Genomic DNA, 26196 nt, shown 5'->3' with positions numbered 1-26196 from the left:
CTATAAAATTTGGTATGTTTCTACAGGAAAACACACACAAAAAGACAAACCCAGCACCACAATTCATCAAAGGAAAATTATGCTTAAATGCTTTTAAAAGCCTTTAAATATAATAGAGCACTGTCTGGGCACACTGAAAAGTATCTTCCCTGAAGGAAGAAATGCCAGCAGTTTAGATTTATTGTTTGAAGGAAGAAGGAGAAGATAAAAAGAAATTGAGCCACAGGAAAATGTCAGGTCCTAACCGCTGATGACGCTGTTTAAATGGTGTGCCATAATCATATTAGGACAGAGACATGAAATTCCCAGTCTCTGTAGGACACTGAGAAGGACCAGCAATGTGTGTGTGTGTGTGTGTCTCTGTTTGCTCTACCTTCCCACCCCATTTTGCTAATTCAATTGAGGGGCAAGAAGGGGTAATCCAGACACCGGAACAGGAGGCAGAGGTCCGCAGCTGTGCTCGGAGGGACTGGCATGAAGAGAGAGAGGCTCAGTCTGACTTGGAGTTTTGTGCTGTGCACGTGAATGCTCTGGAACTGCCCTAATCGACTGAAAATGAGCCGGCTACGGTCATATGGAACAGGTCTGTTTAGCCACATCACTGGGTAGCATGGCAGATGGTAGACCGTCAATGGGTGGTATTGATTGGCTGGATTTGCCTCAGGGTAACAAGACTATGGGTCCTTAAAAACCCGCTTCATCTTATTTTCCTTTGTGCAGCTACGTACAGTTGTGGTTTTCTTTTCTCACTGACACAGCCCCCGGTATCTTTTCCTCTTTTTAAGCCTCGCCTGGTAATCAAAATAGAGAGGTTACCTTGAGATGAATACTCTTTAAATTATCACCAAGGCAAGAAAACTCGAGAATTTTTTATTTACTAGGCTGATTACATTTTAATGTTTGAAGAAAGTAACATTTTTTAATTAGTGCTTAAGACATATGGTGAGTGTACAAATTAGCTTATTTCATACAACCAGAATTTGATGAGAGCAACTCCTTCTCACTCCCCAATTAAAAATTGTCACTTGAAACTTAATATATGCGAGGAGGTTAAATGGTATTAGGTGGTGCAGGCTTGACTTAAACTTGAAAGGAGACAGTCCCTGTTGGGTGAGGCTAAATGTTGCTTGGATGGGCTGGAAAAATACTCGTATCAACATCCGTGTTTGCAAGAGGATGTGGAAGTTCCAAGGCTTTAATTTGTTCAGCCAAGAAAACAAAATCCCAGGTATCTGTGTGCGTTCGTTTCTCTTTTGGGTATGCTGGAACGTACAATGGTGCTTGCATGCTCTGTAAGTAATAAAATCCTCCTTAAAATCAGGCCCTATAACAATATAAGTGATGAGATTTATTTTTGTTCAGGTGTTTCTTTATCTTTTCAGCATCCCCCTCCATCACCTGGGGCTTTCAACCTGGGACATTCTATTTGTTTCTGGCAGAGGAGCAGATTAATTGGAATAGAAATGTACAAAGGAGACACCAAGTTAGCTATACATCCAAAATAGTTCACCACAGCAATGTCCCACTTCGAGGCTGATCTGAGAGGAAAAGAACAGCAGTGGGGAGAGATATGTGATCCGTTGGCTCTTGTGGTTGTTTATAACTGTTTGTATAACTGTGTTTTTTTGAAGAGATGCTTAGGATTTTTGTTGCGTGTTTTTTTGTTTTGTTTTCAGTGTCTTTGCTTTGAAGCTTTTGGTTATTTCCCATCATGAAAGACCATATCAAATAAACCTAATAGTTTATTCAGAAGAAAAGTTGAACCCTTAAAGTCTTGTCTCCATCTTATAGGTGCTTTGTCAATATGCATATTTTTGAATTGGGTTTTTTTTATCACATGAGTCAATATTTTTCTCTTTTTTCTAAAGGAAAGTATTTCCATGGAGTGTTTGATTTTCCCCCTTGCTCTGCGTTGATTGGATTTTCCTTGTTCATCCTTTGCTGAATGAAACAAAGCTTGTGTGTGCCTCATTCTTCACAGTTCTTTTTAGAATTGGTGTGGGTATTTTATTTTGTTTTCTTCCTATAAGTCTGGGGAAAGGATTTTATTAATTTATTTTGGCAAGATACACACACACAGAGAGAGAGAGACAAGACAAGGTGCCTGTTAGAATGCTGGCATTTCTCATGTCACATCCTATACCCAAAAGCTATTTCAAAGGGAAAAAAAAAATCACGATCTTTCAGGATGGTTCATTTGAATCCGTGCACTCTACCCACCTGGTGGTTATATAGTGAACTGTTACTTTAAAGAGTAGTTTAAACACCAGCCATGTTTGGGGCAGGCTGCTCTTGCAAAGAGAGCAGTACATATAACAGGAGTCTACTGTGTGTGAGATAAGGGGAAAATTCAGCTCACTGACTAGAGGTTTTAATGTGCGAACTCTAGGGAAATAATATATTGACTGTTCCGTGGTGCGCAAGAAAATTGAAGAACCCTTTGCAGACGGAGTGCTTTGCAAAGGATTCTATCTGTTTCTCTTAAAACAAAATCTGTGGCAAGATGTTTGAAATCAGCAGGACGCTTAATGCTGCTTTGTTAAATAATGAGGTAATATTTTGTCACTTTTTTCTGGGCAGCATCTGTTTGGGGTTTTTGTTTTGTTTTTCCCCTTGCTTCATCCCCCCCCCCAACCCCCCCCCCCATGTTTCTAAAGGATTCTTTTTCTTTCTTTCTTTCTCTCTCTCTCTCTTTTATTTTTCTCATGGAAGTCAAGGAAATACAATTCACGCTTCCATTTCTGTTCCTCCCTTTTGGTGCTTTTGGAGAATTTGGTTGTCTTTTTTATTTGCAGTTTCAGCCGGCTGCTGTTTCCTAGCCCATTGTGCCATGTAAGGCTTCTCCACTGCGCGGAGTAGGTAGTTATTAACGCTGAATTGGCTTCTGGTACAGTCCATCTGGACTCAGTGTGGGAAAGCTGGCTGCCGGCGACTGATGCTGAGATATCTGCAACCTTTGGGATGTGTGCATGGTGGTGAGGGGCTGACTGATATGAGATTACCTCTTTTAAGGGAAATTGTTATTAATGAGTCAAGAAACTGCTCATTTATGGTAAGAGGGATGCAGCCCCACAGCTCTGGGATATCATTTTTAGGTTGCCTTAGCTGCTTGAGTGAGACAAGTTTCTTTCTGTGGTGGTGGAGGATTGTGGCGGAAAAAAAAAAATCATGCATGACTGGGAGACTCGCCTGCCTGATTCTTGAGATAATAAATTGAGAATCTGTTGCTTTGCAAATGTCACACCACTGATGTAGCGGTCAGCCCCTCACTCTGAAAGATGAATGGTACTATTGGAAATGCAATAATAAGGTTGACTTTTCCCAACAATAGGATTCTGCCTTTGTCTTTAGAGAAAAGGCCTCTGAGGACATTTGTGCATTTGTTTGAGGATTCTGTTAAAAGACTCCAGAGTGGAGGTTTTGAGAGAAGTGATCAATATACAAAATGCACGGATATTTTAGCCTAGCAAAACCAACTAATTATTTATACTTGTAATGTAGAGTTCCTATTCCAGAAAAGTGGCCAGTTTCTTTTGGTACACCTCATGTCAATTTATGGGTCACTGAGTGTACCCAGATTAGTATAGATAGGAGAAAAGGGTTTTAAGAAATTGCGACTTTTATAACCTGCAGAGAAATACAAAGTAAATATTTTGTTCCAAGTGAGCTGTTTTTATTTGTGTTTGTCAGCATGGTGTTCGTGTTTACTTTTCACAAGATTTGATGTCGGTGAAATCCCACTCAGAGTTTCTGTTGTTGATTTGGGCACCTGTACCTGCCCTGTGTATGTATGGTGAGCTTTTTAGAAGACTTAACCTATGAATCATCCTGAGTACACAGTTCATTAGATACGGTAGTACTATTGTGACGTATTGGACTCTATACATTTGCTAAGGAAATTATTTTAAGTTTACTAAATTTAGTATTGTTCCACTTAAAGGGATTATATTTGAATATTTCCACTTTTTCATATAGTTTTATTTCTAATAGCTGAATTTATTCATATTCAAATCTAATACTTTATATAGTGTACCCTACACATATTGTTTTATGGTGTATCTGTATTTTTAAAAGTGTGTGTATCTATGTGAGTTGTGTATGTGTGTGTGTTCATGACACAGTAGCTTGTAGAGAATAGTTTTCATTTTTTAAAAATGTAAAAGTTGTTTCTTTTTAAACAAATTTTCACAGATGCATTTATTCTTGGACTTTGAAGTCCAGAGTATAGCATGATTTTTGACCTGTATTTTCACTCTGCCCAGTCTCACACACTGTCAACTCCAGCCAAAGATTATGTTGAATTCTGTCTTTAGTAATATTTGTTACCTCTGTGTATTTATTGAGGAACAAAATGATTAAGTTATGAATTAGATAAATAGGGATAAGTTAGTCTTTTGGATAGAAGTAGAGCACAAACTCCTCAGGTAAGCCACTTCAAAAAACCAAATCAGAACAAAATACTATACTGCCGGAGGCTTGGTAGGGTAGAGGTTATGAATTGTATAAGATAGACAAACTGTATACATCCCCACACACTTGCTAAATGTCTCTTTGCAAGTCTTTTAAGAGGCCACAGAAAAAGAAAAAAAAGACATCATTTGAAGGAGAAAAGCAACATCACGTGTTCAGTTAAGCAAGATGAGCACTTGTACCAGTTATGAAATGAGATGGTTGTCAAATGCATGTTTCAACTTTCTCTATAGCGGTCAGGAAAGCAAAGAGAGGGTGCATTTGGATGGGTTTTTAAAAATTCAGATCATGCCTCTATCCAAGTTGAAAAATAAATTCATTTAAATAAATCATTCATCATTCTCTGTTTTGAAAAGCTCAGACAGAAGGCAGAAAGGTAGAGGCTGGCAGCTGCCCCCCCCCCCCCCCCAGCTTTTCTCTTTTTCATTTATTGGGAAAGAGTTTTCTGAAGCAAACTTTTGTGAGCCTAGTTCATAGAGCAAGCACACTCTCAAACTTGCATTCCTTTGAAACACTGGCCATGTTAGTTGCAGAAGGAGCATTGCTTACTGAAAATCAGCAGTGCCGGGAAATAAAGTTAAAATGTAGATGTATTAGCACATTGAAGTGCTTTTGTTGTATCCTTAAGCCTAGAGGCAGATCATTAAATATGCATTTCGCTAGAAAGCAACTGTCGAGAAAGATAAGGTGGTAGAAAATATTCCATCCTGGAAAAGCCCTCTGTCCGAGGGGTGGGGTGGTGCAGCCCTCGGGACAGGGAGAAGGAGGACACTCCCACTGTTAAGGTTTACAAGCCGCCAGTGACCTGCAGTTGTTACAGTACTTTTGAGCTGGGAGGAGGGAAAAGGTAAAAATACAAGTATGGCTGTTGTTGCTTCAGCCCAGCCTTAATTACCAGACACAAGAAGCAGTTCAGAAATCCGGTCTCTGTTGTTGTAGAGGTCACCAAATCATTAACATCGTCAATCTGGCAGTAGCTAATTTAAATAGCACCTGATGTTGCAACGCCTCCCTGCGTTTCCCCAGCCAATCAGATCCTGCCTTCGGCTGACAGATGGTCCCATAAATGGATGTAAAAAGGGGAAGCTTCGAGCCAATTTCAGCAAGGCTCTGTTCAGTTGTTCTTATCTACATCCTAGAATCAGGGGTTTCAGCTCACTGCTCCTTTTCTTTCTTTCTTTTCTTTCTTTCTTTTTTTTTGTTTTTGTTTTTGTTTCTCTCCCCCATCCCCCTAAAATAATTGATTTACTTTACAATCATCCACATTGTGTTTTGTGGATCTTTAAAAATATAAAACAATAGTAGTCATCTAAAAAAATATTCTGAAACCTTTGCAAATTTTAAGAGAAGAGTCGAAGCTCTGCGAGACCCAATATTTGCCAATAAGAATGGTTATGGTAGGTATGACTAGATTTATAATCTGTGGTTTGTGCTGCTGGAGGGAAGAAAAGCATCTACACCTTGACCAAGAGTTTAGTTCTCTGCTGCTGTTTGATTCCTACATTTACTGTCTCTTTGTGTAGAGAGTGCGGGTAGGTCCTTTTATTGAGAAGCAGTGGGGAAATAGATTGTCATTTTTAACAGGTCATTGTCAGTTTTCCCTTCAACATAAAGGCATGGGTGGGGTGAAGGTGGGCTGAAATAACTGCTGGTTTGTTGAAAGAGGTTATATTATGTGAGACCAGAATGGCAAAAGAAGGGATTTCTCATTGTGAAGGGAGAGGGGGTTTGTCTACGAGCCTGGGTTTTGTGGGGCAGGAGGTGGATGCAGCCGGGTTAGGAGTCTTTCCATTTCTGTGCTGGGAATTTAAACCTTGAGAGGCAGCAGCTCCTGGATACTGAACGTTGAGATGGGCAGTTGTATTTCAGGGGGCTGCGCAGTCAAAACAGCAAAGAGAGTGATTTATTTGGGCTTCAGTAAATGCTGCATCTTGTATTTCAAAGAGTTTCCTGTCATGACCTCATAAAAAAGAGGAGGCGGCTTGTATGTGTAGCGGTGCCTGGCGTGTTGAGTTGTTGCTTCCTTCTCTGGGCAGCAGCTCTGTAAGAAGGAATGTCAGCTTTTACATAACGTTCCTTTCCGCTTTTGACACACTGTGTGAGGGTCCATCTTCTTCTGATCACAGATGGAGTGGAATGGCTTGAAGATGGTAAGTGAAAAGAGGAAGGCAGTGTGGAGATTCCAGCCGATTGTGTGTGTGCGTGTATGTGTGTGTGTGTAAGGATGGAGGACTGTGCATCGTAAATCACTGTGCAGATCGTGTGTGTGTGTGTGTGTGTGTGTGTGTACGCGCGCGTGCATTTATTAGTATTTCTCTTTTCCGAAAACCAGAATCCATCTCCAAGTGTGATGGCACTGCATGCACACCAGGCACTCACGCTGCCTCTTCCACAGAACACACATTTTAGCCAAGCGAGGTTGGTGTCTTTTTTGACGATCACAATGTCACGGCCGCTGTTGGCTGGCGGGTCCACTGCCTCTGTGAGCTTTCAATGGAATTGCACGACCGTTAAAGTTAAAGGCACATTTCTTTTTCAGTCTCCGGCTGGGAGTGATGGGGAAGGCTAGGAATGAGGGGTAGAGGAGGTGAGGTTCAGTACCAGCAGATGCATTGTGAAACAGGACTTTTGGATGTGGAAGGGGAAATGGAAAACCTTTCTGCCAAAGTAGTAAATCTATTTTTAGCATCTTTTTCTGAAGAGAGAGAGAAAAAAAAGGAAGAAGCAGCAGCAAGGAAACTCCTTGCGTGTCACTCCTCGCCTGATGTTGACCCTGAAGATATGGCACAAAATGGCAAGATCAGATGCCGCGAGTGCTCACTTTGACTTTGAATTTTTACCAGCAGTATCTTTCGTGTGGTTTCAAAACTGGGTGTGGGGAGAGGCTGTAAATTCATATCCATCTCACTTATTTCTCCCTAGAAAAGCCTGGGGAGGACTTTTCGCTCTGCATAGATGTTATAACAAAGCTGTGGTCTTTTTCCCATTCTTAGAGGATTGCCTTTGTCTGGCTGCTTGTTTTGATGGGTGTAAAACAAATAAGATTAGACCGAGCAGCCCAACTGAAAGCGATAGCTGGGAGGAAAACCCAATGAAAGGTTGCCGGGGAAACGAACAGAGGAAAAGCCGAGTAGGGAGCAGGTGGCTATCATGAGAACACACTGCAAACAGTGTAAAAAGGGAGGGGGGCACAGGACCTTGATTATCTTTGCTGTTCTTTGTGGCCAGCCCAACTTTAATTATTCTTTATAAATAGGTGTTAATTACATTTCTAACTTTGGCTTACAGTGATTTTTAGAAATCTATTTTTAAGCATCTGTTCTGTCTCCCCTGTTTTTACTTCTTCTTCTTTTTTTGTTTAAAAAACAGAGAGAGAAGGAGAGGGGGAAGGGAGGGTAGGGAATCTTGCTCACTCTCTCTCTCTCTTTCTCTTTCTCTCTCTCTCTCTCCTTTTCCCTGCTGTGAAACTGTACGTGCAAAAAATCGCAAGGAATCCTACGAGGCTATTTGAAAAATAATGTAAATTATATTGAATGAAGTTGACGGAAGCATAATAAACTCCCACAGCTGATAGGTTCTGAAAAATGATTTCTTAAAAATTTCCAGCAAATATCCATCCATAGGTAGAATAGGTTTACCCTAAACAATGATTTTGTGCTAGGTGAGAGTGGTATTTTGACTAAATCAGATATTGATACTACAGTTCCAAGGAGTTCACTGTATCTCTCATTTTACTTTTAAAAATAATAAATGAAAAACTGTATTCTAGCCTTTTGCTGTGCCTCCCTCTCATATCTCCAGCCACAGATCCATAAGCTGCCCTTGCAACCACTGCCTTCTGTTGGGCATTTGGTTGCGATTCTGATCTTGGCATAAACTGAGTGAAAAGCTGATTTTTTTTCCGTGTCTCTGAATGTCTGGGACCCATGTGTATGCTGGTGACAGGCATCTCTCGCTTTTTCTTGAAGTGTGCTTTACTAGTAGTCTCTTTTTCTCATGATGGTGGGTACCAGAAGGACTGAAAGGTATAGTACTCAGGCGAATAGGATGTAACGTGAAAGCAACTGAAACCATGATCTGTCACGATTTCTTCCCCGTAGACAAACTTGATACAGGATCAGGTAGCTAATTTTAAGTCCAAAAAGGAGAGATTAAAAAATACTGAAATGTAGTAAAAGGTTAAGAAATATAATTGGCTTTATTGAAAGTATTCTTAATTTTTCACTCTCTCCATTGCAAAACTCCGCACACTCCTCCGACCCCAATTCTTTATTCCTTGCCAGTGCTTCTTTTTGTTATATCTTCTTAGTGGGAGATTTTTTATTAAAATTTGTTTTGACTCTTGGGGTAAACATAAATAAAAATATTTTTGTCATTTACTTGAACCTTGCTTTTATATTTTGAGTGTGTGAACATGTCGCTATTAAAAATAGAATTGTTTTTATTATCTCTAATACAGATTTTTTCTGAGAATTTTTCAGTATTTTTTAGTTAGGGTAAAGCAATGCCTATCGGCACTGTCCCCTAAGCTTGGGTTGTCAAAAAGACACGTGGTTCTACTGCTGACCTTTTCCACTTCTTTGTCTTAAAAAATATTAATGCCTGCTACCTGCATGTGGAGGTGCGCCTTGACTTCAGTGAGTGTGCATTTATTGAGAAATGAAAATCTGATTGGAAATGTTTCTGCAAAAAACACCTTTTCATCACAATTTTAATGATCAGAATGTCCGTATATCTCATTGTAAATAATAGCTAAGTCATTTAATATTTAAATTTTGAAAGGGTGAAATGAATATAGGTGGGGAAATAGCTGAAAAATTCCTTTGAGAATTATTGACTCACAAAGCAATTTTAATTTAAAAAAAAACTAAAATAAAAAAACCTAACAAACCTTAACCGTTCATTTCTGATCTCAGTCCCATTCATTCGTAACTGCCATTCATTCAAGTCATCCTCCTGACCGAATATAGATGAGCTTGTTTTTGTTTGACAGTTTTCCAGAACCTTCAAACTTTTTTCTCTCCCTATAACACTTCTTTGGTCCTTTGAATATTCAAGGATTTTGTTATGAGAGGAAGGCCAGATTGTTGTGAGGTAATAACAATAGTATATTTTGTTAAAGAAAAAAACAGAAAATGAGCTATGCATTTGCATTTTATTTCTAAATTCAGTCTTGTAATAGGGTTCGGGACATGTTAGACTTCAGATATTTTAAACTTAGCATTTCTATTGGGGGTAATCTATTTGAAATTTCAAATCTGGACGTCATTGCATGAACATTGTGTTGTGTGTGTGTTCAATATTTCTGAAAGAATTTGAGGGTAAATTAAGGGTTTTTTGTCAGTTAAGAGTTACTGTGAACAATGAAAGGGTTTCCTCCAGGCAAGTCCTTTTCTTTGGTTTTTATATTTTCCCTTTGCACTATTTCCTTATTGTGGGTGTATTCTCTTCCTGTATGGAGACTAAATGCTATTCCGCCCATAAGGAGATATGCTGCTTCAATTAGTCCTTTGCATCTTAATGCTTTATTTTAATTTTAAAAATTAAATAAATTATCTGTGTGTACCACCAGTAAGGAATGGTGGTCTTGGTAGAGGTCATTGTGCATGGACAGAAGTACTTTGGCCTTGACAAATTTCTTCCTCGGGCCCAATGATCTGTGGCCACCAAGCACTTATTTATGTGCCTGGACACTTAATATGTACATTTGTTGGTGACATGGCCAGTGGATGCTAGACATATGAGGGTGCGCTGGCAAATGCTGCAATGCAGTATTTTTCCCCAATGTCATTGAGAATTTGGGGGGTATGAAGGGACATAAACATTCTTAGGCTTTTATCTTACTGTTTCCCAGTCGATGGGCCATATCATACAGAATTGGCCTATTCCCCTTTTGTAATCGGTCAACATTTTATTGCCACTATCCATTCTCCCATCCGTTTGAGAGACATGCAGAAAGTATACGTATGAGAGAGACACTGTGTGTGTATCAGGGTAAGCATGTATGTTTCTAGAATCCTGCACCTGTCTTAAGCTTTTCTTATTTGGTATAACCAAATGTGTATATACATACATGCAAGTATATATACATCCAAAAGTGGAAATAAAACCTAACTGGGCTGGCTCCCCTTATGAAGAGGCTTCTCCTCCTCACAAACTCTAAGAGTTATCTTATTAGAAAAAGGCAAAACTTCCTCAAAAAGATTTATCCAGACCCCATAGACTTCTATTAATAACCAAACATTTTTCTATTGTTGCCACTTGAAGACTATAAACGTTCAAATCTATAATCGTATTTGAGAGCTAGTAGCTGCCCTTTTAATCATGGGTTGGATTCGAATGAAAACGTGTGAGTATATGGAAGGAGAGTTGTTTTTGCTTTGGAGCATTTGAACCTAATCTTTAACCATTGGTATAAAATAAAATAAAATAAAATAAAATAAGATAAAACAAGGAGAAGATGGGTGGCTGCGTTAGCATCTCATGCTTCGTTTTGTGAGTTTGTGGGGTGTGTGTGTGTGTGTTGAGAACATCTTTGTATTTTTAAAATCTCAGCGTATTTTAAGGGTATAAGGCTTTTATAGGTCAGCAGCTTTCTAAGGGTAAAATGAAAGGTGATCTGTGGGTGGTTAGGTGGGTGGGAGTTGTCACAGCAGTAATTGTCATAAATTAGCCATCTAGAAATGGAAAGAAAAAAGGCTGGAGGACAAGAGTGGAGAGGGGTACCAACATGTGGGTCTGCACCTTGCCGTTATAAGAGCTAATGAGTGATAAACTTGAACTGGTGTCGTTCTGGTTGCCAGATAATTTCTCAGAACCTTGACTTTGCAGATTCATTACTTCCTTGCTTGCTTGTTCACACCTTTAATTATATCCAGTTTGGGATGCTAGCTGGGGGCACCAGAGACGAGCCATTTTGTTTATTGTTTATCTCATTAAGTATTCAGGCAGTGTGCTCACAAAAGCTATGGAGCATCAGTGTTAGGAATCAAACACTTTGGAAATGGAATTGTTACAAAAGAACAAAAAATGAAAAAGCAGTCAGCCAGCCAGCTAACTTGCTTTGGATGTTCACATCCACTCAGCTCAATGGTAATATTTATGCTGTTTCTTGTACATTCATTAAGAAATAACTTAAGTAGTATCAGTGCTCCTATAACAGGCTGGCAGCTTTCTCTTCATCTCCTTCTCTTTTGCCCATGCTCTCCCTCCACCCCTGAGAGTTTGCCTTTTGCCGGACTATTTTAGAACTGACCATTTTTGCTTTGGGGAATATTATTGTTCAGATCCTTGTTGTATCTAATATCAGAGCTATTTCTACCCCCCGCACTACGGATCCTCCCTCTGCAAGAATCAAGAAATGCTGAATGCCATAATGGAATTTTTAAATAATTGGTTGAGAAAGCAGTGAAAATGTTGGAGACATAAGGTCAGTGCAGTTATTGTGCTTGGGTTTTTGTTATTGTTTGCGGGAAGCCTTATTTTTAACCATAAAAGTAAAATATGAAACTAGCACATATAATGTTTTATCCTCACCTGAGGGTATTTTTAGTGATTTGAGAGAGAGGAATGGGTAGAGAGAAAAATCGAGGAGAGAGAGTAACATTGATGTGAAAGAGAAACAATGATCGGTTGTCTCCTGTACGCACCCCAACCGGAGATCGAACCTGCAATCTAGGCATGTGCCCTGACCGGGAATCGAACCTGCAACGTTTAGGTGTATGGGATGATGCTCCAATCAACTGAACTACCAGGCCAGGGTTATATTTTTTTTAATGGAAATAAATTACAAGTTATAGGTCTCGCCTGAAAATAAATTCTCTTGGACTCTTGGTTTGAAAATAACATTTAAAATTGAGCTTAATTTTTAAATTACTCATTTTAAAGTTATAAAAAAAATGTAATTCATACTTTTTTTTCTATAAGAAATATAGTTCTTTTTTCAGGATGTGAAGAACGAGTGAAACAATTCCAGCCAAGATGGCGAATTCTGAAAAAAAAAAAAACCAAAAAAAAAAAAACACCACAGCAGAGAGGTTTCCTCTCTCTGGGAACTTTGTGGGCTTGAATTCACTCCTGCTCATTCTATGAATCAGTTGCCTTCGACTGTCTACTCTTCTCTAACAGCTAGCCCTTGAAGTTCTTTTGTCAACAGTGTTCATAGTAGAGGCTAACTGTCATTTTTGTTGGATGAAGATGTATTTGTTGAGGACTAACTTCTGTGCCTTTCTTTGGAACGTACAATTCAAGGTCACTATTTCTTTTTCTTCTGACACTAATCAAAAGACATAGTTAGAGGCCAAGTCCCTGTGATTGGGGATAAAGTTGGGGTGAGGGATTTTAAGGTTGGTTGTTACACAAAGGTTTATGTCAAATTATGAGAAAAGATCTGTTGGAACACTCAAGTACAGAAATGTTTTTCCTTTCATATTTATGAGTCTAGGCATGACTGCAAAAGATAAAAGTAAAAGATCTGGACATTTTTGTCTATAAGATTCCATGTATCCAGCTGTTCACCCTCAGGAAAAAGTACAGTTTGAACAGTTGGAAGGAACTTATTTTCCATCAGCTGGCTGTGGAGTTTGGGTAGAACCTGTTAATTTTACAGAAATAGGAATGCTTCGCTTCTGACAGAAATGATTCTTTGAATGCCTTTCCCCATGTTAGCTTCTAAGGAGGACCCGAGAAGATAGTGACCCTCTTGGCATGCCCCGGTGCAAACTGTAAGTTTGTTAGTGGAGCAGAAATCATAGAGTCTCTTTGTCATACACACTTAGATACTGCATTCAGTGTTTGAAAGAGAGAGAGATGAGAGAGAGAGATAGATAGAGAGAGAAAGAGAGAAATAGAATGACAGCCATGACCCTCACTGCACACTAGGATGTACCAATAATGGCATCTCAAGTAGTCTGTGTTTTCCTAAACTGCCAGTATAAACCCTTTAGAGTTTTGCTTTCTAATTTGCAAATGAAAAATAACAGGCTCCGTTGAACATTTTTTCGAGTGCCCCCTTTGAAGATACAGTAGTAGTAAATAAGCGTTCATGATAAACTTTAGCTTTAAATGCTACTTAAAAGCCTGTAGTGGTAAGCCTAAGAACTTGCAATCTTGACTAATGAAACTTTCAGTAGGAAAAGTGCTCACTTAAAATGGAGTCAACTACTAAGTCCCTGCAATTTGTGATTTTGACCAGATTTGACTCATCCTTTCTATGTTACTTTTTGTAATGCAGCCAACCACACAAATAAAATTCTGGATATTGTACATGTCTTAGTTATCTCTTTTGTTGCATTCGGTACAGATAGTACAATTTCCACAAGTCCAGATTCTTACTGTAACACCAAAAACAAAAGTGATATTTATGAATAATATTGGGAATGTTGTCCTCACAGTTACCGTTCCCCAAAGGAAGCTTTACACAAATGTGCATTTATTATTCAGGATATTAAAAGGGATTCCTTAGCTTTTGCTTTTTAATTTGGGCTAAAATATGTAAATTGGTTTTATTTTGGAGTTTCTCTGTTTTACGTGGCTTTGGGGGAGGATAACTTTCTAGCTTGATTATATTTTAATCACCTCTGTAATGGAGAAGGTTCTAATCCTGAAAACAACCTGGTTATTGTGATTAGGACCCAGAGGGCCAGTCTGCAGATGGGACTAAAAACACATTACATCGACTTGTACATGTAGAAAAATTAGATTTGTTTCTACTAGATACCGTTATTCCCATGTCTTTGTTGGCAGGGGCAGCTCAGAGGCCAAGGAACCATGAGTCTATCTCTGGACCCAAGGGATCTTTGTGGTGTGTGCACAGGCAACCCTCTGGAGAGATGGCTCTTTGATTTAAGAAACCAGGAAGTTCAAAGGACTTTAACGTCAGGTGGATTTGTGTCAGAATCCTGCCTTTTCCAATTAGTAATTGGGTGATCTTGGAAGAGGTATTTCAGCTTTCTGAGCCTCAATTTCCCATCTTTGAGATGGGGGTGGTAATGCCTGGTTCATGGAGTTTCTGTGATGATCACTTGGGAAATGGCATTGGAAGGCACCAGTCATACACAGAACCTGTGTATCAAAGGTGCTTAGAGGGCATTAGAGGTCCCTTCAGTATATCAGTCTTTCTGCTCAGGCCAGATGTCCTGGGGAGAAGTGACATCACATGTTACCCTCATAATCTCCATCTTCTCCCCAGAACTCGTGGGGCAGTGGGACTCACGGTGGCTTTTAAACATAGACAAACCCTCAGTTTTTCTCTGGGATTGTGTGGCTTTAAGTTTTCTGCATTCTCCTAGGATTTTGGAAGTTATGTCTATGATTTCCTTCAAAATTAGAATTAACATGGGATGTAGTCATTAAAAGAGAAAAAAGGTGAATATAAAATTAATTTTAATCAGTGCTATTTTTTTAGTTTCATGAAAGAGTCTATCGGGAAATTTAGAAGTCAACCAGAAAGAAAAATGGGTTAGGGCTAATTGATATGGTCTCACTGTTTGCCATAGATATAGATATAGATATAGATATAGATATAGATATAGATATAGATATAGATAATATAACCTGTGAGTTATTTGACTTTGGCCCAGAAACCAACTTACTTCGGAGCTATTTTTCCCCCTTAACTACATCAGCTTTTTTTTCTCTATTCCTCTTGTTTTCCTAATAGGGTGAATTTTGAAGTTCTCTCTCTCTTAAGGAGTAGTGAAGAGGTTGAAGCAAAAAGTGGCTTAATGAGATTTTTCTAACTTGCCATCAGTTTTCCTTCTCCTGCTTGGTGAGGCAGGGTGACGGATGGCTTTGGCAGTGCAAACAGCTCCAGAAGTGATCAGATTGACTGAAGAGGTGTTGGAGATGTGAGCAGAAGGCTGGCCCTCAATTTATTACCCTCCCATTTGAAGGGGAGGGAAGAGAAAGGAGGAAAATCACCCCCAAGGTGTTGACGTAGCTGTTGATCACACACACTTGGGAGGGATAGCGGGTGGTGTCAAGCCAAGCCTAATTTTGTACCTTTTTCCCAAGGCTCTGGAGGGTGAATATATAGGCACATTAAATAAATTCACAAACTGTTTTAAATTGGGACCTGTTGCCATGACCAGTGTGGGCAAGGAAACAATACAAAGTGTCCCTTAAGGGGTTCAAGACTTAAACTAAAAACATAGCCTTGGAACAGTGATGGCAAACCTATGACACGCATGTCAGAAGTGACACGTGAACTCATTTTTTTGGTTGATTTTTCTTTGTTAAGTGGCATTTAAATATATAAAATAAATATCAAAAATATAAGTCTTTGTTTTACTATGGTTGCAAATAACAAAAAATTTCTATATGTGACACAGCACCAGAGTTAAGTTAGGGTTTTTCAAAATGCTGACACGCCGAGCTCAAAAGGTTCGCCATCACTGCCTTAGAACATTGTTTTAATGTCATGGATTTTGAATTACACTCCATGCCATCATGGTAAGGATGTTAAGGGGAGTCATTTTCTTTCCTTCAATTTCACCCTTAAAACTAGGGGAAGGGGCTCTAAATTGATCTGATCCTCCAAGTGTCATTTTGCAGGCTCGATGCTTTTATAAGAAAGGCCTTTACTGTGAAACAGACAGACAATAGAACTTTTCTCTCTCCATGTGTATCTATTTCAAAGTTTCACCAAGGTTCTCCTAGGGATTTTGTAAGCAGCCTGTATATGGTGCACAAGGTCTCTGGAAGAATTGTGATCGATTTTTAGAATGTGTTTGTATGGGCAGAAATATATCTGTGGAAGGGTCTTGACTTTGAAGAAAAGGTAGCATAAGAGATGGTTTTGCATCGGTTAGCCTCGAAAAATCTCACACTTATTAATGAAAAGGCCAAAAAGAAATAATTGAGTGAGAGATTTGAGCAGCTGAATGGGCAGGGGAGTGGATATCCTTAGTATATTCTTGCTAGATAAGTGTTTGTATTATTAAAAATTGAAAATTCATCCATATTTAAGCCGATACTTGAATCTCAATTCCTTCCTGCTTTATACCTCTGACTTAAGGTTAGCTGCAAGAAGAAAAATAGCCTTTGAGCTTAGAAGAGCTTTAGTAAAATCTCTTAAAAAGGTCTCCAATTAGTGAATTTTGGAGGTATGGACTCACAGTTGGTATATTCTTAACAGTATTCTTCCTAAACCATTTGCTTGTGTGAATATTCCAAGAACAGAGGAGCAAGTTTGCATTTCTAGGACTTCAGCTGTTCCCATCACGGTTCTACTGAAGTGGACCTGTGACCGTGGAGATCATTTCTCACATCCACTTAACATTGTATAATTTGTGTCCGATGGTGTCAGTTTGATGTCTTCAATGTAGTTAGAACAGGTACTGTTAACCCCTTTCTACAGAAAATAAAGCTCAGCCACCTGCCTTAGGTTATATGTTTAGCAATATTGGAAGCCCTAGCTCCCGAGTGTTTGGGAATACATGTAGCTTGGCCAAAGTTTACTTCTCAGGGGGGTGACAGGGAGGGGGAAACAATTCATTTTCTAGACCAGTTTTTCTGGTGTGGAATCAGCCAACACAATTGCATGTCTATTGCATAGAAACCACATTCTAGGTGCCACTTGGAATGTGGCAGCATTTAATATATATTCCAATGTAGTCGATAAGGACAATAACAGGCAGAGTGCAAAATGTGTCTTGGCTGAGGAGGTATAATGGACAACAGAGAGAGACCTTTCTTGTTGGGGGAAGGAAACAAGGCTTCATGGAGGCCTTGAGTGGAGCCAGGAAGGCTAGGTAGGCAGAAGAATCAGGAGAAAGGAGAATTCTGTGTGGAGGGAAGAGTAAGAGTGAAGATGCCGAGATGGGAACTTGCTTAAGGAGTGACAAATAGTCTGGTGCGAATGCAGCTTAGGATGTGTAAGCATAAAGCCAGAGAGACAAGTAGAAGTTATGATTTAGAACGCGTAGGGTGTTTTGACTCGGTTTCGACTTTATTTGAACTGATAGCTATGGGAATGTCTTAGGTCAGAGAACTATAGTTTCCTGATTGTCTTGCAGGGTCAGGAGCTGTCTTTATTAAGTCATGATTTCTCAGAAATTGAAGTCACCCTAAAGATGTTTCTAAAGTAGATATTGGTTATTCAGAGGGAATCGTCATTAAAGAACTATTCTAATCATAGGGTGATGTTATGACGATGATGCTCATTGGTGAAGTCACATTGCGAATTGCTTTTAGGGTTACAGTGCCAAAAGCAGTAGGAGGAAAAATATCAACTTTATTTCAGGTGGTAAAGAAATGTGCCATTGAAGGAGTACACTGCTTTCTCTCACCAACAGGTACCAGTGCTTATTTTGTGGGATAATGTGTGCCCAGGTGGGCAGTGGTTTGGGAATAAGCTTATTTCCTCCAGAATAGAAAAGCACCTATTAAACTTCCAAGTGCATGTATCAAGTTATGCTTGTCACTCCTGGTAGTCTGTGAGCCCTGGAGGGCAGAGATCATGTCAAGTGCTCTCTTATTTAAGTGCTGGGCCCATAGTAGGTATTCAATAAATGTTTGTTGAATTTAGTTATAATTCTTTTAAAGATACTGAACCACAGTTAGAAGACTTGTGAGTCTTGGGTCTGTCATCATCTTGCGGGAGTCTATTTAGTCCAAGTCACCTAACCTTCAGTTTCTTAATATATAAAATGGAATTAATACAACTTCAGAGCTTAATGGGAGGGTCAGTTAAACTATGTCCTTGATACATTCTAACAGACGGATAATAATATTAGTAAATTATTAGTTTCTAGTTTTGCCAATTATTTTACTAGATCTTGACTAGAATTTAAAGAAATTAAAACAATAGCATGCTAGAATGGAATACAATAGAAAAGAAAATATCAGTGGCTGCTACTTAATAAGGTTAAGTATTATAAAACTTTTGCTTCAGTTATCTGTGTTCTGAATTGTGATATGCAGTTCAATATAATTTTTTTTTTTTTGCTTTGTTGGATCATGGTCAGTAAAATTTGAGAAACTCTGTTCTAGATGATAGTGAGCTCTGTGTTATCCCAAGGGAGAAAAGTCAACTTTTTTCAGAGCTATACCATATAAAATCTCTAGAATCTTCCCAAATTATTAAAGAAAGGATGACTTCTGATTATTTCAGAATTGATGTGGAACACTGTATTCTAAGTCTCGTACAAATTGATGTCTGTATGATGTAGGCTGGGTTTGCTCTTAATCAGAATATTTAACTAGCAAACCTCATTCGTTGTCCCTGCTACTCAGTTGAAGCTACAATAATAATGATGACAAAAATAGGTAGTGGAGGTGACCTAGAGGTAAGACGGGAAATAATGAAATTAGCTTTGATTTCTTGAGCTCTAGTTATGAATCAGGCACTGTGCCTTACACACAACATCACCTTTAATCCTTAAAACAATCTTAAAAAGTAGATGTTAATTTTCCTATTTTATGGATAATCTAACTGAAGTTTTGAAAGGTAAATTAAGGTTACACAGCCAGTAATTGATTAGGGCAGGATTTGATTTGAACCCAGGTCTGTCTAATTACAGAGCAAAATTTAAAAGATATTTTTCATTCCATGAAAATTTATTAAAATGCCTACTGTGGGTTAGCATTGTACTGATTTACAAAGATAAGTGATTCAATTTAAAAGATAGGTGGTTCAGTTGGTCTTTGTCCTAGAGGGTTCCCTGGCTGCCCTTGAGGTTTTACGTCACATGAAAGTGGGTAAGATATGATTTAATCACAAGAGGGACAGGCTCAAAGACTTCCTTGTGGTGTATTTTATTTTGGAAGTACTGAGAAAAGTGCCTAGCACATAGTAGGTATTCAATGAAGATTTATTGAATTAAATTGAAGTTGGAGTAATTCTCACTTGGGGACTGGGGAGGGAATGGGAGAGTATTGGGAAAACTTTGTGTTAAAGAATGTCCTTCCCTGCAATGTGGCAGATGCACCTGTCCTAAAGCCATTCAGTGTCTTTTGTAGCAACTAAACCTTTTGTAGCAACTAAACCTGGCAGCAGAAAAAAAGCCAACCAGAGCTCAATATCTCAAATTATAAACTTCAACTTTCTTTCAGGAGGAGAGAACATTTACCGTCTTAGTATGGGAAGAGAGTCCTATGGTAGAGACATATAGAGAATAATAAATGAAGGGCAGTCTTCCTTACATTGAAAAATAATAATTACTATTGTTATCATTATTATTTTTACTGTACCACTTGCTAACCTTTATAACCACTGGCAAGTGACATGATTTCTCCCTTTCCACATTTACAAAATGACTTATACCTCTCAGGGTTGTTGTGGGGATTAAATAGATTCATTTGATAATACTTACCAATCCCTTCCTATTTGATGGTCTCTGAGTATTTAGTAGGAAAGGAGATACAGCCCCCTGCCCTCAAGGAGTTGAATGTCTGGGGAAAGTGGGATTTAGATTCCCACCACAGGCAAAGGCTACTCCTGAACAAATGCAACACCCTGCAGTCTGCCTGGTGGAATGTATATGATTGCCATGCATGTCTCATTTGCATCATTAGAAGTTCAAATTTATTGAGGTGAAGGTGCTGTGATAATCATCTTTTTATCTCCCCCTACTTTTAAGCCCCAGCCTTTGCTGTTGGCACAAGGTCACCTATATAGTCATTGCTCAATGAATCCAGCCCAATTCAGCAAATATTTACCAAGTTGTTCAAAGCACTGGGGGAGGGAGAATAACATTTGCTGAACAGAGTTGAGTTGAAAACGACCTTAAAGTACAAAAGGGGAACAGTATCATGAGGTGTTGATGAACTACACTTGTGCTAAAAATGCCCATGATCTATTCAGGAAGAAAAATAGGGCCCCAAAGAAAATTCGGCAGTGACCCTAAAAAAATAATATATTCTTTCTCTCTCTCAGTGCTGTTTTGTTTGTATTTCATGGGAAACCATTGTATTTGCTATGAGCACACAGTTGAGATGTGGTCTCAGAGATGGCTACTTAATTGATGTGTGGATCAGGACCAAGCTCAGCCGCCTTCACAAGGCCCAGGAGACCCTCCATGGCATGGCTTATGCCCTCCTTTCCTGCCTCCCATCCTGCAGCCTCCTGCCTTCCATTTATCTTCCACTGTGGAACTGCACCACACTGTTCCGCACCTGTGCTCAAAAAGATCCCTTGGTCTCAAACGTCCTCTGCTTTTCTTCACCACGAGACAAGTAGGAGGCCCTTCTCACCCAGGAAAGTTGGGTTAGAGCCGCCTCTGTTAGCAATGTCAATCTCCTTCCGTCGTTGTTCTTCCACACAGCATACTCAATAATTTATTTCTGTTTCATTACCACCTCAACACTCAGAACTGGGTTTATCTCTGTGTGTGGCACCTAATAGGTGCTTAGTAATTCATTGTTAACTGAATTATGTAGTTGGCTATTGCTTAAGTTGTCCATAATGGTTTCCCATCAAGTGCCCTGTGAACCTCTGGCCTAGGAGAGGGGCATTGGACCCAAAGCCCCCTTGTCATGTACACTGGCTTTAACCCTATTGTTGCTCACCAACCACAGTTCTGAAACTTTGAGTTAAAAATCTTAAGTATGTCTATGTACATGGTACTTTTCCTGATCACCATGATTCACTTGTAATTCCTCAGTAATTCTTCTGTCTTCTAGACCAGCAACTTTCAATCTTTTTCATCTAATGGCACATATAAACTAGTTACTAAAATTCTGTGGCATATCAAAAAAATATATTTTTGCCTATCTGACAAAAAAGGTATAATTTTGATTCATTCACACCGGATGGCTATTGTTACGTTGGCTATTGTCCCGTTTTGTTGGACAATCTAAAAAAGGAAAAGAGGTCAGTGCCTCTGACTAAATAGTCACATATTGTATGTTTTAAAAATTCTTGTGGCACACTGGTTGAAATTGCTATTATAGACTCCTTTTTATCACTTGCTGTCTGTACCACACTATTAACAATGATAATCACAATAATAGTGACACTTTGTAGTGGTGTATTGTCAGGCTTTTCCAAAAGAATTTTACTTAAGTTATCTCATTAAACCTCACAACAACTCTAGGAAGCAGGTATTTTTACTCCCATTTTGAAGAAAGAGAACCATGTAGTTTACATAACTTGCACAAGGTCACATGGATAGGAAATGTCAGACTTGGGATTCCAAGCCTAGTTTGTTTGATTCTAAAGCCTGTTTTCTGGCTTCCATTTTGCAAAATTCATCTCTTAAAAGGTAGGGACTAAATGACTAACTAAGGCATTTAGCCTAGTGGTTAATAGGGACTTTCTATCAAGACCACCAGGCTTCAGTTCAAATCCTGGCTTTACCAGTCATGACCTTGAACAAATCACTTACTCTCCCTGATGTCTCAGTTTCTTCATCTGTAAACTAGGGTTGTTATGAGGATTTGATGGGCCAATCAATATTAAGGACTTTTACTTTGTGAGCTGCAAAGCTAGGCTGCTGACTTATGGGGTGATGGGCTTGTCTGATCTGCACTCAGGGTGTGGGGTGGTCAGCCCTGGAGTAGCAGGAAATTAAATGATTGGGTTGCAGTAAAACCCAACATGGAGAATTCATAAGTAGGTTAGGGGTCCTCAGTCTATGAGGGAGAGGCTTCATTCCTTATAGTTGAGGCTATGAAATGGGATAAAGGCCCTGAGGAAGTCAGAAGGAAGGCTTAGTCAATCAATCAGCTAAGGTCAGGGTCAGCCAGGATGTTTTATTGAGTAATGTAGGATCATTCAATTGTTCTTTGTGGAACTAAGAAGTGCAGTAGTTACTGGCATTATCATAGGATCTTCATTTCTATAAGAGTATGGGCTTTGGAGTCAGAGAAATCAAGGGTTTGGTGTGTTTTTTTCCTTCTCCACTTATCTGTAAAGTCACTAAGTTGTCTGAACCTCGTTTTCATTGTAAAATGAAGCTAATAATACCTAAGTCATAGGCTTATTTAAAGGATTAGTCTTTAGAATATGTAAAGAACCTGGTTCAAGGCTGGGCACATAGTAGGTATTTAATAAAAGCATTTTTTAAAGATATTTCTGCTGATTTCAGAGAGGAAGGAAGAGGGAGAGAGAGATAGAAATATCAGTGGTGAGAGAGAATCATTGATTGGCTGCCTCCTGAATGCCCCCTACTGGAAATTGAACCCACAACCTGAGCATGTGCCCTGACTGGGAATCTAACAGTGACCTCCTGGTTCATAGGTCACTGAGCCACACCAGCCGGGCTTAATACAAGCAAACTTTAAAAAATAGTTCAGTTTCCCTCGGCTGTACTTCTTTGTTCAGTTTTATTGAGAAATAATTGACATATGTCACTATATAAGTTTAAGGCATACAACATGGTGGTTTGATTTACATATATTGTGAAACGATTACCACAATAGGTTCAGCTCACATCCATCTTTTCACATAGATACAATAAAAATAAGAGAAAGAATAAAAGGGAGATTTTTTTGCTTATGATGAGAACTCTTAGACTCTACTTTTTAAACTTTCCTATGTATTAAACAACAGTGTTAGCTAGTCAACATGCTGTACATTATATCCCTAGCACTTATCTTATAATTGGAAGTTTATACCTTTTGAACATCTCCCTCCAATTTCCCCTCCCTCCTTTACCTCTATATCTGGTAACTACAAGTCTGATCTCCTTTTCTATGAGTTTGGTTTTTTAAATTTTAGATCCTACATATACATGAGATCATTCAGTGTTTGTCTTTGTCTGACATTTCATTTAGCATAATACCTTCAAGGTTCATCCATGTAGTTGCAAATGGTAGGATTTCATCATTTCATTTTTTATGGCTGAATAATAGTCTATTGTATATATGTACCACATCTTATTTATCCATTAATCTAATGATGGGTTCTTAGGTTGTTTCCATGACTATTGTAATAATGCTGCTATGAACATGGGATGCAGATAGCTTTTTGAGTTAGAGTTTTTGTTACCTTTAGATATATTCCCAGAAGTCGAATTGTTGAATCATATGCTAGTTTTATTTGTAATTTTTTGAGGATCTTCCATATTGTTTTCTATAGTGGCTGCACTAATTTGCATTTTCACCCGCAATGCACAAGTATTCCCTTTTCTCCACATCCACACCAGCATTTGTTATCACTTGTCTTTTTGAGGATGGCCATTCTATTGTGATAGGCATGCGATGTTGAGACTAGTGATATCCCTAGTGACTAGTGATGTTGAGCATCTTTTCATGTACCTGTTGGCCTTTTGTATATCCTCTTTGGATAAATGTCTCTTTAGGTCCTTTGCCCATTTTAGATTGGGTTATTTGTTTCTTGTTATTGAGTTGTATTAGTTCTTTATATGTTTTGCATATTAACCTCTTATCAGATATGCGGTTTGCACGTTTTCTTCCCATTTATAGGTTGTCTTTTCACTTTATTTATGGTTTGTTTTGCTGTGCAGAAGCTTTTTAATATAAAGTAATCCCATTTGTTAATTTTTTATTTTATTGCTTATGCTTTAGATGTCATATCCAAAAAATCATTACCAAGACCCATGTCAAGGTGCTTTGTTCTATATGTTTTTTAGGAGTTTCATGGTTTCAGGTCTTACATTTAAGTCTTTAATCCATTTTGAGTTAATTTTTGTAAGTGGTATAAGGTGTGTCCAGTTTCATTCTTTTACATGTGAATATCCTACTATCCCAGCACCACTTATTGAATAGACTGCCTTTCTTCATTGAGAAGTCTTGGCCCCTTTGTCAAGTATTAGTTGACCATATATGCTTGGGCTTATTTCTGGGCTCTGGATTTTGTTCCATTGGCCTATCTGTTTTTATGCTGGTAACAGAGTTTTGATTAGTATAGTTTGAAACCAGGAAGTGTGATATCCCTGTTTTGTTCTTCTGTCTCAGAATTTTTTGAGATATTTGGTGTCTTTTTTGGTTCCAAATAAATTTTTGGAGTGTTTTCTACTTCTGTAAAAAAAATAAAAAAAAAAAAAAAGGAAATGCCATGGGAATCTTGACAGTGATTGCATTGAATCTATAGACAGCTTGTGGTAGTATTGTCATTTTAACAAATGTAATACTTTCAATCCATGAGCAAGAAATACTTTTTCATTTATTTGTGTTTTCTTTGATTTCTTTCATCAATTTCTTGTAGTTTTCAGTGTAGAGAACTGTTGCCTCCTTGATTAAATTTATTCTCCTAAGTATTTTATTGTTTTGACATTATAATAAATGGGATCAATTTCTTTATTTCTTTTTCAGAAAGTTTGTTCTTAGTATACAGAAACACTACTAATTTTGCATGTTAATTTTGTATACTGCAGCTTTACTGAATTCTTTGATTAGATTTAATGATTTTTGTTGATTTTTATGATTTTTTATATGTAAAATTATGTTGTCTGCAAATAGAGATAATTTTACTTCTTCCTTTCTAATTATTATACCTTTTATTTCTTTTTCTTGCCTAATTGCTCTAACTAGGACTTTAAGTATGTGAAATAAGAGTGGTAAGTGTGGGCATCCTTGTCTTATTCCTGATCTTAGAGGAAAAGCTTTCAACTCTTTACCATTGAGTATAATGTTAGCTATGGACTTATCATATATGTCCTTTATTATGTTGCGATATGTTTCTTCTATGCCTAATTCATTAAGAGTTCTTATCACATATGGATGTTGAAATCTCTTGCATGCTTTTTCTGCAGCTATTGAGATGATTATATGATTTTTTCCCTTCATTCTGTTAATGTTATATACTGTGATGTATCACATTGATTTGCATATGTTGAACCATCCTTGCATTAGGGAATGCATTTTAAATATTGGTCATTTTTTGCAGGGTTCACAGGGAGAGAAGATTTAGGCTAAAATGTGTGAGTTACTTCGCATTGCATAGCCTTCAAGTAGGAGAGCAGATATCTTAAAACTGAGGACATACCATCCCAGGAAGGATTGTGGATGCCATAGAAAGATTAAGATTTGATTTGCTTCAGCCGAAACTGGTTTGGCTCAGTGGATAGAGCGTCGGCCTGCGAACTGAAAGGTCCCAGGTTCGATTCCGGTCAAGGGCATGTACCTGGGTTGCGGGCATATGCCCAGTAGGAGATGTGCAGGAGGCAGCTGATCGATGTTTCTCTCTCATCGATGTTTCTAACTCTCTATCTCTCTCTCCCTTCCTCTCTGTAAAAAATCAATAAAATATATTTAAAAAATAAAAAAAAAAGATTTGATTTGCTTCAAATCAATATAGTAGAGACTAGATCATCCAGCTTCTGTCACAGAACTGTGTTGGCTCCATCCTCCTGGAGTCCTAGGCCCTCAGAGGCCCAAGGCTCTGTGAAGAAAGGCACTTGATAAAAGGGCTTTGGGGTCTGTAATCCTGAATTAAATTCTTGAGTTTGCTACTTTTTAGTTTTGCACTTTCTTGTACTTAATGTTGAATGTGTATTTTCATAGGTCAAAGTATTCAGGCTCCTATACTAACTGGAATTGTATATAAACCTACTTGATGACCAAGTGTCAGCAACTGGGAAACATTAGTTTTAAAATATAGATAAAAACCTTTATGTATTTTTCCTCTTTTCATTGTGTATGCTATTGCATAAACTTACATTAAAATTTTAAGATTAAAAGATGAAAGTGAGAAATACAGTTTATTTTTATCCCAAAGCTCCTTTGTTTTCATTAGCAATCTGGAGACTTAAAACAAACAGCTCTCCATTAAACATTTTTAAGAGTAGAAGAATAATTTTCCAAGCATTTGAAAGCACACCT

General features: G+C 38.4%; 1 protein-coding gene across 3 annotated transcripts in view; it reads left to right on the top strand.

The window, feature by feature from the left end:
* Positions 1-6482: 6482 nt before the first annotated feature.
* Positions 6483-26196, top strand: part of ELAVL4 (ELAV like RNA binding protein 4) — an 83941-nt gene continuing 64227 nt past the window's right edge. For all 3 annotated transcript variants that reach the window (XM_081086665.1, XM_081086664.1, XM_081086663.1), the window contains exon 1: positions 6483-6620. In XM_081086665.1, coding sequence (XP_080942791.1) covers positions 6597-6620 — 24 coding nt within the window. In that variant the 5' untranslated portion in view covers positions 6483-6596. The remainder of the gene's footprint in view (positions 6621-26196) is intronic.

The sequence above is a fragment of the Myotis nattereri genome, assembly GCF_964212035.1.
Source record: "Myotis nattereri genome assembly, chromosome: 3".
Taxonomy (NCBI): Eukaryota; Metazoa; Chordata; class Mammalia; order Chiroptera; family Vespertilionidae; genus Myotis; species Myotis nattereri.
This window is presented reverse-complemented; position numbering and strand designations above follow the sequence as displayed.